Source organism: Chamaea fasciata, unplaced genomic scaffold (assembly GCF_029207755.1).
Source record: "Chamaea fasciata isolate MVZ Bird 193981 ecotype frontalis unplaced genomic scaffold, bChaFas1.0.hap1 SCAF_1, whole genome shotgun sequence".
In the NCBI taxonomy this organism is placed as follows: Eukaryota; Metazoa; Chordata; class Aves; order Passeriformes; family Sylviidae; genus Chamaea; species Chamaea fasciata.
Genome location: NW_027094086.1, coordinates 131,830,530 through 131,847,957, shown reverse-complemented (window position 1 = coordinate 131,847,957; position 17,428 = coordinate 131,830,530). Strand labels below are relative to the sequence as shown.

General features: G+C 40.0%; 1 protein-coding gene across 10 annotated transcripts in view; it reads left to right on the top strand.

Annotated features, from left to right (window-relative positions):
- Positions 1-17,428, top strand: part of ADAM22 (ADAM metallopeptidase domain 22) — a 131,519-nt gene that overhangs the window by 103,954 nt on the left and 10,137 nt on the right. For 2 of the 10 annotated variants that reach the window (XM_066197972.1, XM_066197964.1), the window contains exons 27-30: positions 2,550-2,744; positions 5,534-5,634; positions 6,180-6,246; positions 9,021-9,131. In XM_066197972.1, coding sequence (XP_066054069.1) covers positions 2,550-2,744; positions 5,534-5,634; positions 6,180-6,246; positions 9,021-9,131 — 474 coding nt within the window. Of the gene's footprint in view, positions 1-834; positions 2,745-5,533; positions 5,635-6,179; positions 6,247-9,020; positions 9,132-11,213; positions 11,301-17,428 lie in introns of those variants that run through there. The other 8 variants (XM_066198007.1, XM_066197991.1, XM_066197982.1 and 5 more) reach the window with 8 other exon arrangements.

The following is a 17,428-nucleotide window of genomic DNA, read 5'->3' as shown; positions in this document are numbered from 1 at the left end:
AATATTAACATGATGTTCAGGAGCCTTTTGAGACAAATTAATTCCTGGAGCTTCTTTGCAGTTAAAAATACAATGCAATTAAATTGCTGCGTGGACAAAAAGCCCATTCTTTCCCGTCACCCTGTTCGATTGATTCATAGCTAAAGCGCAGTACTGGCTTCAGCACAGGGCTGAGCTTTCACCATTTCAAGCTTGTGGCCAAAAATAAACCGTTTTCCTAGTGGCTTGTGTTTGGCTCCTGGAAGACCACCTCCCTTTGATCAGGCATCTGCCTGGCAGATGGGTCTTGTGGGGAGGAGTTGGCTCCTTCTTCTCCCAGTCCCCAAGAGATAAGAGGATTTCTCAAATTCCCCTGTTTTCTGCCTGTACCATTGCCTTCTGGTCCAAGCTGCTGCTTTGTTTGTTGCTGCTACCTGTTGTGCTTGTTCTCCATTTCCCTTTGTGTAGTGCCTTCTCTGCCAGGCTCAAAATATTTGTAACAAGTGGAAAAGCACTGTCAAGTGCTGGTTGTGTGCCACAGGGTCAGATAGGCCTCAAGTACAGTAACAAGTTAAAGGCAACACTCTTGAAGTCAAACCTTATGCAGAGGCTGGTGGGTAGGGAATGCCACCCAGCACAAGGAAGGCAGAATTTAAGGGCTTGGTGCTGCATAGTGGAAACCGATGTATCTATAAATGGAGATTAACATGGCCATCAAGTCATTCTACCGTGGATGTTTCAGTACTGGCTGAGGACAGAGCAGACAAAACCTCAAAACAGCAACAGAGTCCACCCCATGTATGTTTGCATTGGAATATTAGAGAATGTAACTTCTTCATATATCTTCATCTCCAGAAATTGCTTTATGGCCGGAGAGCTGTGAGTGTGCAGCCAGTCTGCAGCTGTGTCTGAAAGCATAGGCAGAGTGGAAACCAGCGTAAGCTGAGGTTTCTGAAGTAATGGAGGGCTCCGTCATTTTAAAGATGAGGAAGATATTTGGTAGCTAAATCTCCTTCATGCATGGAAAGAAGTTCTGTAGGCTGACTTCTAAGTAGAATAATTTTGGATGAGTACAAGGAGTGCAATAAATGGAAATACAGATACACACCAGATTGTCGAGACTGTCCCTTTTTTGACAGAAAAATATGATTGCTTCTTAAATAACAGTGAGAACAAGCCATTATAATATTTTTGAGCATGACATAAGGATGATACTTGGTACTAATAAGCAATTGAAACAAGTAAACTGAAAGGGGTAAGAAGAGCCAATTAGCAAGGATTCTGCCAGCTGGGCTAGTGTGGCTTTAAAGGGTACAGCTACATGGGAGAAGTTATTTCTGATGGAGTAGCAAGAGAGCAGTTTGCTAGAGGAATCCTGGGGAGCAGAGCTGCCCACATGAGCCAACTATGAACACACCCATGCGCCACCTGAGGAATGGGACAAGAACTGAAACTCATGAGGCGTTAAAGGTGGAATGTGGAAGTACTGCATTGCACTATGTATGTGCCAAATAATTGAATACTTTACATACTTCGGAACCAGTAGAAATCCAGATTTGGAATGGAGAGGTCCCAGTTTAGGGCTGTAGCTGGGCACAATCTGAATGTAAATCAACCTGATAAATGTGCATCTTAATAGGGGCGGACTGTAGCAAAACCATCTTGTAAAGTGCAAGGTTGAATAAATACTGATGCTGGTATTATGAAATAGTCAACTGTCAAAGTAACTACTTCTACTTGGGAGGATTTTTAAACCTGGTGGAACTATAACTGGAATATTTGCATGGCAGGTATTCTCTGCTGGAGATTAATTCACCATCTGCAAAAACTTCGCATAACTTGATTAGAACTTTCTAATGCACAGATAGTTTTATGCATCATAACTGAGCTTCTAGTTCTGGAAAAGGATAAATTATTACATTACTTTTGTGTGTGTGTTTTGGCAGATTGAGTCTAATACTGTCGTAATCAGGAGTAGCTGAGAATCTCTGACACTGGTGTTAGTTCCCTTACACAAGAAATCAGTAAAAAATCCTGTAGGTTTTTATCTGCCTGAGATTTAAACAGTTAACAGGTTGCTACTCTTGAATTCAATCATGATCAAAAAAGTTAAATGGGAAGCATCTACCTCAGAAGAAAAAAACCATTCAATTTGCCTGAGCTCCTCTTTGATGCATGTATTCATCTTAGGCTCAGTACTGGTGCTGCACCTGTGGGTGCTTTTTGCAACCAGCATGATGAGTTATTTGAAATGTCTGGACTAGTTATCCAGTGCCTCAAGAATCACTAACTGTTCACTTCGAAAATTGTGATCAGAGTTAACCAGTAAAATATTCCTTTTTTTCCCTTTCCAAACCCACATAATCACTTTTCTGCACATAACAGAAGTGTGTGGGAGTTTGCCCTCAGATGGTTGAATTATTTATTAATAGCCTTATTGTGTGTGGTTAACAGGTTTTCTCAAGGATTGCTATCCTTACCTCTTTCTTTTAAACTAATGTTCGTGCATGTTTGTGTGTGTTCTAGTTCCTGTCATGTTTTCTGACTCTCCAATGTTTATTACACTTCAGACAAATACCCCAGGGAGATTATGTAAAAAAGCCGGGAGAGGCCGACTCTTTTTATAGCGACATGCCTCCTGGAGTCAGCACAAACTCTGCATCTAGTTCTAAGAAGAGGTCTGCTTTTCTGTCGCATTTTCAGATTTCTACCTGTTCCATCACCCATTATTCCATTAGTCAGAACATTTCATTGTTTTGCAGCAGGTTTGATTCTTTCTTCTTTCTTTGTGGAATGTTAGAAATAGCATCCTTTCTGCTTTGATTACTGATTTTTCTCCTGGGTCCTAGTTGCTAATTAGTATGATTAGGCCAGAACAAAAAAATTTTGCATTCTAAACCAAGTTTTGCTTAATAAAATTTTCATAATATCCTTGCTTGAGAATTGATTTCAAGTAGACTGTAATAATAATTGCTAGCTGAAAAAATGAAATAAAATGCCAACAACTTTTTTAATCATGGTCATGTAATCAAAGAAAAGGAACATTGTCTTGTTTCAATAATAATTATAAACATAAAATGTTCAATATAAATGTTATTTTTATATCTTTATTTGTCAGTGCCATTAATCCAGTGTGTTGACTTAGGCTTCTGCTGTCTCCTATTAAAGATGATAGTGGTTGCATTTTATTCCACGTACTAGACTAGTATTCTAAATGGTCATCAAGTGTTAGAAAATAACTCTACAAAGACTTTCTGTAGTTTTCTGTTTGCTGTCATTAGATTAGAGAGAATTAGATTTTGCCCTTGATGAGATGTCTCTAATTCCGTTATTGTTCCAGTTGCCTAAAAAATCCAACATTTTAAAAGGGAAGATTCATTTAAAAGCATTGAGAGCCATTTGTAATTACTAAGATCATGATGCTCACTGTTCCTCTGCAGTTAAAGATTCTTTATATGAAAAATCTCCAGCTAGCACTGTAAAACACTTTATGGGAATCACTGTGTCCTAGAGGAATTGACAGTCATGAACTGCTTCATGGGAAAACTGCAATTCTCAATTCTTGTCTCGCTAAGCAGCCTACAACTGGGCAGTTGATGAAGCCATTTTCTTTGCTATTTTTTCAATGAAAGTAAAGAGAAATGTGTGGAAGGGACACATAGGTAGTGACATTTGTTATTTTGGTATAGCAGCTTGATCTTATATACAGCCTCATTCAGTTTTTTCTAATGACTATGTTATTAGGAAAACTCTGATAGTGATTACTTAATTATCCCTAATTTTTAAATTTAACTTTTTAGATGTGTGGGTTGATCTTTTCAAGAAGCAACCATTAATCTTAAATGATGCACTGTTTGTGTTGGAGAATCTTTTTTAATTTTGTTAAAATTTTGCAAAAAGGTCTTGGGAAAGCAAGCTTTCATAGCTTTGTCTATCTGGTTAAAACACCAGTTAAAAGAGTTATTCTTATATGACTGTAATTTAATGTGTTTCTTTTTTTGTATAGTATCTGTGTTTCTTTTCATACTTCATTTATTTCATATGTCTCTCTTTATTATTTGTTCCAAAATGCTAATGGTTTCTAAGGTCTGTCTGTACTAGAGAGTTCTGTTGTTCCCACCACCAGTTCAGGTATGTTGTGCCACTGTCAAGTCTGGAAAAGTAAGTCTGACAAATATTCCATCAACATTGTGATACAGCTGACTTAGTCCTTCCATTTGAATTCCCAGAGTGCTACCTCCTACCTTTCAAGGGTTTTGATTTGCTCTGTGTGCCGGGATGGATGGCATCTCTTGGGAGATGTTAGAGTGACTGGGCCATCAGCTGCCTGGGCTTCTCCATGCTGGAAAGCATTATGAAATATTAGTTGCTATTCAGAGGATGTTCAAGGATGAAGACATAACTTTATGATAACTCTTGCTATTATGAAATAGAAAACACCAAAGCCATTATATAGCAGGACATTCCTGAACCTGAAAGAGAGACCTTGGGGAGGAGGAAATGTTTGACAGTCTGTCAGTGGATCTGTTGTTTCTCAGACCTTTCATGATGTGATTAAGTTTGAATTAATGAAACCCTGGGCTTACTTCGGTGTGGCTGTGATTGGCCTGAGCTTCTGGAAGCTGAAGAGCATCTCTCAGATGCCTCCAAAGAAAGTCGAGACTGAAAAGTGCAAGTATCCAGACTTAAAGACTGCAAAAAGAGTTCCTTTAAGCAAGACTTTGTAATAAGTAAGCCATCTATTATGAATTTTTCAGCTTCCTCCTCTCTTTTGGAAATAATTGTGGATCTCATGGCAAACAGTTGAGCAGCAGTTCTAGTTCAACAAGAGGCAGCCTGTTGCAAAACCCCACGTGTTGGACATTGCCACGTACATCTCTGGCTCTTACAGGGAATATAAGAGGAAGGAAAAAACAGTTTGCACCAAGCACCTAGATAAAGAGTATTTTTTGCTTTGAGTTTAGCATTAGAAGTATATACTGCAATTGGCTGATAAAATATAAACGTTCAAAATTAGTGAAAAGGAGGCAGAGTTACCTCTCCCCTGGCACTACCAGCTCTGGGTGGGAGGATGCTCGTCACAAACTCCTGGGCCCCTGAGACTGGTAGCAGTGGGGTGAGAGAAGCTGTCCTGGCTTTCCTGCAGCAGCATAAGGAGGGATTGGGCAGCCTGCAGGTGGGATGTGCTTGACTGTGAGATGAAAAAGCCCTGAAGTGAGCACAGTTGTAAGAGCACCTTCCATCTAGGAACTGAGGCAGAGCTGCAAATCCAAAGAAAATCTGGTGTGCGCCGGTATTTGTGCATTCCACAGCAGACAAGTGAGGAAGCAGTGCTGATGCCTGGCTCTTGAACGTGGGCACACGGAACCACTGCAGGGACAGCTGCAAGGCTTAACTGCAGGGTTTAGTCAGAAATCCTGGATGCTCTGCTAGTGCAGACAGACCTTAGGCTGTGTTTTGTCACTGGCCTCGGGAATGTGACCGAACCGCTGAGCTAACATTGATGTGAGACAATACCCTTAACAATAACCGCATCTGAGCCCTCCTATTCCAGGTCAAATGGATTATCTCATTCCTGGAGTGAAAGGATCCCAGACACAAAACATATTTCAGACATTTGTGAAAATGGGAGGCCTAGAAGTAATTCTTGGCAAGGTAAGTGTGAACCACTGTGCTGGCCACAGTGGAAACCAGCCTCTGGACCATGGCTGCTCTGAAAGTTTAGCTGATCTTCGGACAGCAGCATGACTTCTGAAAATTGTGCTAATTGTTATTCACTTGGAATTAGGATTTAGCAGCACCCTACATAAGTGCCTTTTTTGCACAGCTCTTTGTCACAAAGAAATTACATTTAATTTCTCCCTCCATTGTGAGCTAACATGAAAAAGAGAAAGAAATCCATTCACTATTGCCAGCTTCTGTGATTTTTATCAGGCAGTGTTTAGGGTTTTTCTTGAAGTGTAGTGATTTTGTCAAATAACAGCTGAAATAAAGGAGTTTTTTGCTCTGCACAGTTGCAGCAAAAAGTAGAGAAAGGTAACCTAAGTGTCTGAGGTAAATCAAGAGGAACAGACCTGTGAGATTTAAATGGTTAAAGGTAGCAACTCTTTTGCTATGGATGCAAAAAAAATTATACAGTTTGGCATGGGACAGGTGAGTTTCAAGTTGTTTTACTGTCTTTGTCCTTTGATTTCTTTCAGGTAATATAGGAGGAAACAGAAAGAAAGTCAGAGGCAAAAGATTTAGGCCACGGTCTAATTCAACTGAGTAAGTCTGAATTTAAAAAAGCAAAGCCAAAAAGTAGAGTTTTCATATTTGTTTTTTGTAGATGGAAATTAAGAGTATTGAAAAGTAGACAGCTGCATTTTTGCTCTTTGGCCCATTCTGATTGCTGACTGATAATCTGGTAAATGGTTTGGCTAATGTATTTCAACCTCTTTTTATGTATTCTTTAAAAATTAACTTTTAATTTTCTTTTTTTTATGTAGGCTTCCTCACAGTCGTTCCCATAGCAATTCCCAATGATGGTGGCAGCCTGCACCATCACTGCAGGCTTTTGTCTACAGTAAACTGCCATTGCTGAGTGTATCCTGGTTCAATACTGAGTTTCTGATAACCTGACTGTTTCCTACCCTTGTCTTCACCTTGGGTTGGGCCATTGCAGAGTTAGAGATTTGTATCTCTGCATACCTTCCTGGAGGTTTTAGGAAAGGTATCTCTCTGCCTTGAGAGTACCTTGAAGTTTGCCATTGTAAGCCTGAAACAGCCAGTCTTGAGTAAGCCCTGAGATAAATGGGTAATTAAAGTCTCTACCAAGTGACTGATCCCCAGACTTTTCCACTATGGCTTAGAGCTGCTGGCTTATTGATGTATTGGTTACATTTCCTGAAGAGCCCATGTGTGCAGTGCTCCCCACACAGAAAGAGCCTTTCTTATGCCTGTTAGTTCAGACCCCTCTTGTGAATGAGTGCTGAATGGCTGGAAACCTCTGGGCTTGTCAGAAGCACTGGCCTGCTCTTAATGGCATTTACACCCCACGTGAATGGCCCCTTCTTTGACCATGATGGCAGTGACAGTGTCCTTCCCCATATCATGACTACTAACTTTGCACCTTGATGGGCAAGTGGGCTTGATACCAACCCTGCTGGAAGCTAATAATGCTAACTGCTCTCTGGGCCCCATTTTCTTTGGTTTGGAGATTTTGAGTTTGTTCTGAAACTTTTCTTTCACCTACAGTGCCCTGTCTTGAGGTGAGTAGGCTCAGAAAGGGTTCATAGAGAAAACCCTATGTTACAAATTACAGAAATACTTCGATGCTCATTGCAATTATAACATTGCATGGTCAAAATGGCATCACGGAATCGGAAATTTTAGCCCTTGGAGGAGTTTATCTCAAGAGTCTGTGCTCTTTGCCTTTGTGCTGATAAACTCTTACTGAAATGTTATTTTGCTCGTTTTCTCCTTGCATGAGATAGTTTGATAAAATCAAATTAGTCTGGCCAAAAATACAAATGAGTTTTGCTCTGAGAGCTCTGGAGCATTAAATAAGCCAGCAGACAGAGATACTGTGATTAGGAAATCTCTTTCCCTGTATATTTGTTTCTCTTTTAAAGGTTTCCACCTAATTCTCTGCTTTCCTTCTTGCTGCTTGTTATAGTGGTCTCTCAACCCAGCAGCAGCCCTGATGCTACAGGGAGGAGGCTTGTACTTCCCAAGGGCCATGCAGCAACCTTTCTGGGATGAAGCATAGTGTGTGTGTTCCTGGGAGAGGCCTGCCAGGCAGGAAAATACTCTTTCTCCTGATTGGATCTATCCTGGACTGCACAGGCCTGAATGGCTTGTCTGGGTCTCCTTGGCAGTCCTATCATCAGCTGGAGAGAGAGCTCCCACTAGAATGATCCACATGCTGTGTCAGTTCAGTGGGGGATGGAGAGAACTGCCAGGGCTGTTAGAGGGCAATCATCTCTCTGGTTAGAGGGACAGCTTGTTTTGCAAGGAGAGAAAATGGATTGAGAATGATCTAACTGTGACTAGCGTTTAGTAATTTAGGGGGAAAAAAGCAGCACCAGCTGCTTTGAGGATGCTGCAGAATACATGGAGGATTTTCCCAGACTAGTTTACCTTTCTACCTTGTCTGGGAAATACAGAATAATATTGAAATCTGTTTTGAAGCAGTATTTAGAAAGTCTGCCCGTGTGGCCCTTAGGAGTCCCATAAAGCATAGTTGTTGAGATGGGAGAAAAAGTTTAACAGTGTTGGCCTCCTGTAATTAGTAGACTGTAGTTAAGCATTATAAAATTGGGTTTATTCATGCCATACCTTGTGCAGAATTCAATTTTTTTTAAAGCAGGAGCACACTAGTGTGGTTGCCAACAAAGATACTTGCATGCATGAGTCTGCAGTAACTGCACACATTATGCACAGGGTGGTTTTTTTTGTATACAGCCAAGCATCAAATAGAATTGTGCCATTAATCATTTAAGCAAAATTTCTTAAGGACTGAGCAAGGTTTGAAGTCTGCAACCCTCACAAGCAGCATGGACAGGGAGCTGCAAACACTTAGGGCAGCTCCTGAAAAAAATCCTGGTCACACCTTTGCGTGACCCTTGGACCTAACATACGTAAATAAGGCTTATGCTAGGCAGAGAGCTCTGAGGAGACTGCTGAAGATATTTTGGGACATTTTTAATTGTTTTAGGATGTTTTATAACAAAATAATTATTCTTTACTAAAGGCAGATGATTCATTACATGTGGAAGGAATACCAACAGGCCAAATGCTTTTTCAGAAACATGGCTGATGAAATGGCCTGATATAATTCTCTATTAAATCAATTAGAATCACCAGGAATGATGAGAGTTTTCTGAACAAGTTGACAGTTTAATTGGGAGCTTGTGTTAAAACAGGTCCCAGGAACAGATAGCAATTCAGACCTTTGTTTATTTGCACTGCTTTTCCTATAAGCATTTGTCTTCCTCGTTGTTATAACTGATACAAACGTCTTTGGTTTAGACTTTCTATTATATATTGTCTTTTTGCAGCCGGGTAACCCATGCATCTGAGCCTGGGCTTTCTCTCGCCCACCAAATCCCTGCCCAAGGCATAAGCCCAGGGGGTTCTGACCACCCCCAAACAGGGAGTCGGGATCACAGGTCAGTCTCCCCTGCCCGTGCATTCTGGGCTGCCATGTTATCCCGTGAAAAGTCCCTTCCCCAGTATACGATAGTTTCAGTGTGGCCAAACACCGTGACTGCTTGGAGGTGCTCCTGCTGATGCAGTGCTAGCTACCCCTCCTCCTCGCCAGCCTGAGGAGTACGAGGACTCTTGGGCCCAGGTCTTTGCCTTGTTGCATGTTGCGCTACGAGCCAAATCGAGCTGTCGGTCTAGCTCTGGGCTTATGCGTAAGGACACCTTGTTTCAAAGCAGAATTTCTCTCTCAAAGAAAACGTGGATTCTGGCCATTTCTAATGAACATGTGGCCAGAAATATCAGCCTGAGGGTTTTCCAATGGTGTCATGTAGTGGTCTGCAGTAACTTGAGTTTAAACCTTTTTGAAACAGATGGATTGAGTGATGAATGATGGTCTGTAATACACCCAGACCCAGGAAACCCTGCAACGTGGTTGTGCAATATTTGCATGCTTTGATAGCACCTTATACTGTTTTCTAATACAGGAAGCCAGATTGGGAGTGTTTCATGGTTACCAAAAGACCCTTTCAAATGAAAAAAAATGCAAGTTTAAAGTATTGCAGCGAGTGCAAGAAAATGTACAATTAAAGCTAAAGCAGAAGTTTACTAGTTCCTGGTGACGCTGGCATCAGCCTGTTGCTTCACTTGTGGTTCATCTGCTCTGCTGAGCTATCACTTTTGATGTTTTCTTTCCCTAAGACCCCAAGCTGGAAAGCATAAAGCACTCCCGATTCCTGATAAATAAGTGAACTGAGGAAGCTATTTAGAAGCACTTGTGGCTGAGGGCGAATACTTTCTGAGAGCTGTGGCTGTGCTTGCGCGGGGCGGGGAGGAGACGTTCCAGAGCAAAAAAGGAGCAAAAGAAGTTGAAAAAGTGCTGCTGCTTTTGTTGTCATCATTGTTTGAAATATGGAGGGGGTTGAATGACATGATTTGGCCCCACTTTTATTCATCTGAGCAATCCCTTGCAAGACCTGTTCCCATGTATGAGGTCAATGGAGTCATTCCCATAAATAAGGGTGGCAAGAACTGGACCAGAAGTATCAAAAATAACCTAAAGAGGAATTTTCTTACCCATTTTCCTTGGTTAAAATTTGTTTCCTATTTCATTGTGGTAGATTCTATTGTATAAAGATGGTGATCACAAATAATCATTTAATTGTTGCCACTGATACGTAACAAGAACAAACTTTAAATTGGTCCAGGCAGACTCCTATTTTCTGCATCATTCTTTTTTGTTAACATGACAAACGGGGAGGAATTTGCTTATCTTGTTATTGGGAAAAAATTGTTACAAAAAAGTTTTCTTCTTCCCTGGTAATTTGTTGTCAGATAATTAAACATAGTCTTAATTTCATAATTTTCATGCAACTAATATGAGTATACAATTCAGAGTTTTTTCCTAAAAAAATGTGATTTTGGTGTCAATATTGCTTCTGTAAAATGTGAGATAACTCTGCAGCCCACCTCCATTAAAGCCAAACTAAATGAACATTGAAAAACCAGAGGGTTGTTTGCCTTTAAGTGTAAAAATTGCCACTATTGTGGCAAAAAATTCAAACCTTTTGACACAATGAGGCTGAAATTCATTCCTGTAAAAAGGGTCAAGCCCAAGATTCTGTGCGTCTTTGGCCATTATCTTGAAATTTATCTAGATGGGTGCAAAAGTGTGTCTTTGGCAAGCAAACTTCACGTTTAAAGCCAAAATGCCTCTTCATCCTTATTTTGAGTTCATGAGGGAGTTCAAACCATGAGCTTAATGTTGGCCCTCTGCATAGGAATGAATTTTACCCTTAAGACATGAAATGAATGATGTATCCCAAAGAGTTTCCAGATTAATCAAACATATGAGTCCTGTTGTAGGTCAGATTTTCTCATGCAGTTGTACACGTTGCCTAGTCCTCACCCAAATCCATACTGATTTATTTGCCATATTCACTTGCATTTTGGGGATGAAGACATCCTTGCTAAGCTTGTGCTGTGTGTTCTCAGATTTTCTATTCTTGTTCTTCTGCTTTCTCTGTTCCTTCCATTGCTTTCTGCAGGTATTTAAACCCATGGTTCAAAAGAGAATATAATGTAGCTAAGTGGGTAGAAGATGTGAATAAAAACACAGAAGGACCATACTTTAGGTATTTTGTAAATTAATTCTATAATTCTCATTTTTTAGAGCTGTTCCAGCATATACAAATATCTTGGGACTCCTACCTTGTATAAATCAATACAAGTTACTTAGGTGCAAAGGGCCCCTCTTCTTTTGCTGCATTTTGATGTCTGTTTTTGGCTTCATGTGCAATTTACAATTCTTTTTCTGAATGTTTTAATGAAGCCATTGAAAAGGGTGTGTGTAGTGCATGCGTTCCCACCATCATCTATAGCTTGTAGTAGCTTTCTCATCATTTTATGCCAAATAGTGTTTTATGGGCATGAGACATATTTATCACTAATAAAGTAGTATTAACTTAAATAGAATGTTAATTTACTGAAGCGAGCGGTTTCATGACACATTGACTCTACCTACTGTCTTATATAGTGCATACTAAAAATTAAATGAAAAAATAATAAAATTGTAGTGGTATTTTACCCTCAGCCTGCAATGAAATAATTTATATATTGTAATTGGAAAACTAAATGCATGAGAATATACTCTGTGCTCTAATTGTCAAACTGCTAATTAATCTGTTACAAGTGAGGTAGGGTTCAGCCAAAAATATCACTTGTTTTTGAAAGGGAAAAATGTGCATTATCTGATGCATTCCAAGTTTCAGAGAAAAAGCATTCATGAGGCTGGGCCCCTGTTGGACATGAGTCAAAAGACTGAGAATGTTGCAGTAGATTCCCAAAATATAGTCCCACAGCTGAGACAGATTTCTGCATCAGCTGAAAAAATGAGCCAGCATAGCAGAGAATGGAAGACAATTTATGACAAATAACGTAAAACCTGAACAAAATCCATGAAGCTGTAAGCAGACATATCAAAAATGAAAATAGAGAAACGCAAATCAAAAGAATAAGAAGCAAAACCTTCAACCAAAACAGTGAAGGAGGGTAAGAAGTAAATAGAATCTTAATAATTTTGCTAAACCAGTAGACCTAATAATAGTGCAACAGGGCAGAAATATACACTAGATGTGTGCAGTGTACATTTGGGGAAAAAAAAAAAGTGATGGGAGTTGTATCACAAGGTACTAACGAAGCACTTTAATTCCAGTAGTAACACTGGCAGACATTAAATGGACAGGGTAGGAAATTAGTCATTTTTAGAACTAAAAATGTCCCGAAGTATTATAACACCATGAAATTGTTACTTTAAAAAAACCATTTGTGTTTGTTTTCAACACCTCATAAATCACAGGCAGAGTAAGCTGCAGAAAATGTTTCCAATGAACAAATAGGAAAAATTAGTAATCTTTAGCCTATCAGCCCTGATCTCGGTCCTGAAAAGGGAGAAGAGATCCCCAGTGCAAGAATCCAAGGCTTACAGGAGGTTGATGTAATTGTGCCAGTTGGTATCAGACAGGTCTCTTGGTACTTGGACATTCTGGCAGGGAGGATTGTGAGTCTGGTAGTTTCAGCACTGGGATACAGGGTCCAGTTCTGGTGTCTGCATTTCAGCAAGCATGTTCTAGAACTGGGGAGATTTAAGCCCAGAAAAATCACAGAAAGGACTGCAGAGCCTCAGGCTTTTCAGTTTAATGGAGCAGCTGAACACTTACCTGATCATGAAGTCCACATCACTGTAGCAAACCAAGACTGATAATGACCAAAGGTCACACTGGAAGCTGAAATTAGGCAAACTCACATAAGAAGTGAGATGTGTTTTATTACCAAAACTTTTTCTAAAAATAGCCTCTTGACTTTTATTGTTTATTCAAGGTCAAGAGTTGCCCACCATAACATAACCCCATAGCTGTCTTTCAGGGCTTTTGTGTCAGAAGCTCTGTGGTAGCCATAAACAAAGACATTGATGGACTATGAAGATAGCACTATTTTAAAATAGGTTACTTTAAATGGTTTAGTTAAACAGGTTTAAAAATGTGTTTGCATGCTCATAATTTTGTTTTCATTTTTTAATATCAGTATATTTTTATATAGTAACTAAATTAAATTGATGAGAGTGTACCCTGCCCCTGAGGGTATTCAGCTGTACACTGAATGAGTCACATTTCTAATTGCATTTGAGATAAACCTAGCATTTTTGGCATGTAGATGAGAATTAAGCTGACCCATGTGAGTTTTAAAGGCTATCTGTCAGCAGAGATGAAATGTAAATCAAATTTTTGCACCATAAAACTTACTAATCACTGCCTGCAGCAGTTACCTTTAGAAATTAGAGAGCAACTAGAATAAATTTAGAAATCTGTATTGTCCTAATTAAATGAGGTAATCATGGGGAAGTATTCTGCAGACACATTATAGAAGGCAAAAGATCAGATCTCCTGAGATGAGTTGCCGTGGGTTTATGAGAGGTTGAACTAACAGTTTCTCCAAAAAAATCAGATGCAATTTTGCTTAATGATAGCATGGACAGGAAAAGACTTCTTAAGAATGGTGTGTCAGAACATATTGTGTCTGGGTTTTGAGCCTGTGAAGTGATTCACAAACAGAACTAAACAGATCTTACTTGACTAGAAAGTCAGGCTGAAGTCAAACTGTCCAGCTGGTACTATATTTTATGACTTTAGAGTCCCAGAATAAGACATTTACACCAGATATTTAGATGAGTAATATTAATGTTGCTAATCATCTTTGATTTCTCTGTTCTTTTAAATGTGTCCTGAAAGTAATACTGCTGTTTTGCTTGTTTCCCTGTAGTTTTAGGCATGATATGCTGATGACTGATGCTGTTGTAGGACAAGTTGAAACAGAATGACGAAAAATGACAAAAACACTTGCTAGGAATGTTGCAGATTTTCAGAAAATAGAGATATTAGTCATCACCAAGATTTTCTCTATCTACTTTAAAAACCCTCTAGAAATCATAGTTTGTCTCTCTAACACCTGATTTCCTAGTAATTTTTTTCTAGTCTACAAGGGTATTTCTATATAATTACTATTTATTAATGATAGTAATAATAGTAGGTGGTGTCTCTGGCACCAGAAAACTCCCAAGTATGGGATTCCCATCTGTAAGAAAAAAAGATCTGTGAAGAAAAAATCTCATTTTCCTGCTCAAAGTCTAGTCTAGATTTTAATTTTGTGTGCCAGGCTATAACCACATAACTTCAGCAATAAAATCAGGCAGGAAGCCTCTCCCTGATTTTATCCGTGCTGTAAGGGGCATTATTTTATGAATGTGCTACTACTGCTTATTCTTGGTACTGCCAATTACAATGCCCAGTGCACAGGCTGACCTTGTGAAATATGGTTAAGGATTACTCAGAATTCTCAATGAATTTGAAAGACTTGATGGAGCCATGATGGAATCAGAAAACAAACTGCCAGAAGCCCTAAACATGGTATTTCTGTAGATAATTCTAAACAAAAAAGACTAGAAGGCACCTTCTAAAACATTAAGCCACCTACATTTGATTTAATGCAAGTATTTACAATAAGTTATATTTTATGAGAGTTATTTAAATACAAAAGTAGTTTGCAAACAAAGGGCTTAGATGAGACCCAGAGCACATATCCAGAAGGAAAATGGACATCCCATGTCAGAAGGGCATTGAGAAGGGGCATGGAAGGAGGAGACAGTAGGGTGTAATTTCCCTCCTATTTCTAATGTGCTTTTGTGTCCTTGATTTTTTCTCAGTTTCTCTTCAGCTGACCATCTCCATTGCCTTCCTTTGTGAGCATCCAGCTGAAGCCAGAGCCATGACCAGCCCGTGGCAAGCTGCTCTTGCTGAGGCAGCTCTAGACTGTGCTTAAAGTAAAAAAACCAACAAATAAGCCTTTTCCCTATTACAAGCAAAGCAAAATACTGTTCTTGTTGGCAGGCAATGAAAAAATGCTGACTGATGTCAGTAGGATCAGGATTTTTTTTCAAGAGTTAGGAAGAGGGGTTCATTGAAGCATGTGAGTGCCTGCTTCTGAGGCATAGTTCACTGCTCCAAGTGACCATTGTCTCTTCTGCAGCCCCTCCAAGAACCTCCTCTCCCCTCTGCTGCTGCTCTTTCCGAGGACATGTGTGCACACCGGTGGCTTTTAGAAGGAACTTACTTTGAAATGTTTAGCCACACCAGTGTTTTTAGAAGATCCTAACTTCCTAATGTAGGATCTAGGCTGATGATGTCTTACAAAGAGCTGAATCCACAGCAGCAAAGGTTAGATTAGGCTGTTAGGGTCTATATTTGGCTTGGAATCTTTCACCAGGTTGAATGTTAATTGAATTTCATTACATTATTTCAGTCTGTAAAAGAGAATCACCTACAATTCATGAACAGTTCAGATCTGTCAGGGCCACCTGCCTTGAGTTAAGCTAAAATGATGCTCAAAATAGCAAGATGTGTAGTTGTGTGACCAGGTGACACCTTTTGCACTGTTTCTTGTGGGCCAACATTCACTGTTTAGGGACAAGAGGCTGAGTCGGTAGGCCTAAGGCTGCAGGGACTGCTTCCAGATATCTTCCTGCTGCCACAACGTTTGTTGTGAAAAACAGAATGGTCTCCACACACTCTGAGTTTTAGCTTTCAGGACAGAAGGACACAAAGTGGCCACTCTATCTTGCTTTCTGGTCAAAAATTAGAATTTTTGGGGGTGAGGTGGATGGCTTCATTTGAGGTTGGCAGTAAAACCTCTGAATCTCTGTCGTGGTGTGTACTGGTTTCTTCTGTAAGTTTCAGCTGGAAGCAACGTTTGCCATGAAAGCTAATGGATTTGATTGCAGGAGAACTGAAACCCTAGCGAAAGCTAAGTGGATCCCACCCTTAACCAAAACTGCCAAATTTTCCTACGTTTAACCCCAGCATTACCTGCAAGTGTCCCTGAATGCTGTTTCTCCATCCTGTAAATGAGAAAGAGCCAGACATGACCTTTCTCATTTAAAGTATATGTAAATCTGGGATACACAGCACATACACAATTTCAGGGTACAACCTGAAAGGTGATCAAAACCACCTCAAACAATGTTGTTTATCACAGAAGAAGAACTTTAAGGTCTGTGAGCATACACTGAGCCGTGTATGTTCACAGCCTCAGTAGTTGGCACTAAAGATGACAAAAACCAGCACGTAACTCTATAGCAAAAATAAGTGGTGAGGCCCTGTGAGGGGAGGGCAAGGTCATTTCTGTAAGTGTGCAACTGCATTCTTGATGCATTGGCTGTAGTGTTGCAGGTGCAGCCAAGCAGCAAAGCTCACATCAGTTAGATGTGCAAACTGCAGGTGAGCAGGCAGTGCAAAGGGGGTTTGAGAAGGAGGATATGTAGGCATCTACACTGGAGGCTTGGCCTTCAAAATCTTTAGAAAAGGCAGCATTGTGTTTGAGTTACGGTGCAAAGCTTTCTGACTAAAAGGCTCAGTTAGGAAGCCTGGTCAGAGGAAAATATTCAAGATGCCTCATCCTTTGGGGGATTATAATTCCTTTGAGGATCACCTGCTCGGATGGACAGGAAGATTGGCTGTGGCTTTTCCTCTCACTGTGGCCTTCTCTTAGAGGATCTAAAATGTGAAGAGCCTGTGGCATGTTGGAAGTGTTGTGCCTGGTGTGGTGAAAGAGATGGAAGATGCCTTCATTCTGTGCCACTCCCTGGCAGTGCTACCTTATAAATGGCTTTCTGATAGGGCTTGCCAAGTCAGATTCCACTAGCCCAGTTCCTTGTTTCTGATCTCCAAGTGCGTTGTTACAAATTTTAAAATGAAAATTTGAAAGTCTACTGCAGCAATGGGGTAAAATTTGTGAATAATAGGATTACTAATAATATGTAAAACCTGCTCTCCTTGTTTTTCCCCCTCCCTCTTCTAGTTTATTAGTAATCCATACTAGTCCAAGTGGGGGCAGAGATGAGAGGACTTGTATGGATAATAAACAGCAGGGCACTGTTGACAACCTTTCCCTGGAATTTTTTTTTTTAAATTAACCTGTTTTCTTGCATGCACAGTTTGGTGCCCAGATCCATGATGTTGGACATACAAAACCTTATTTTATACTGCAGTAACTGTTTCAGTTTTTTTTTCCTGAAAACATTGGTGTATGTCCAGTTCATCTTAATGGGTGATCAATGTGCAGGTACTGAAGATGTATGCTTCCATGTTTGGATAATTGTACCAATGTAAATCTTTTAAGTGCTGTTGAACTTAGAGGCTACCACATGAGACAT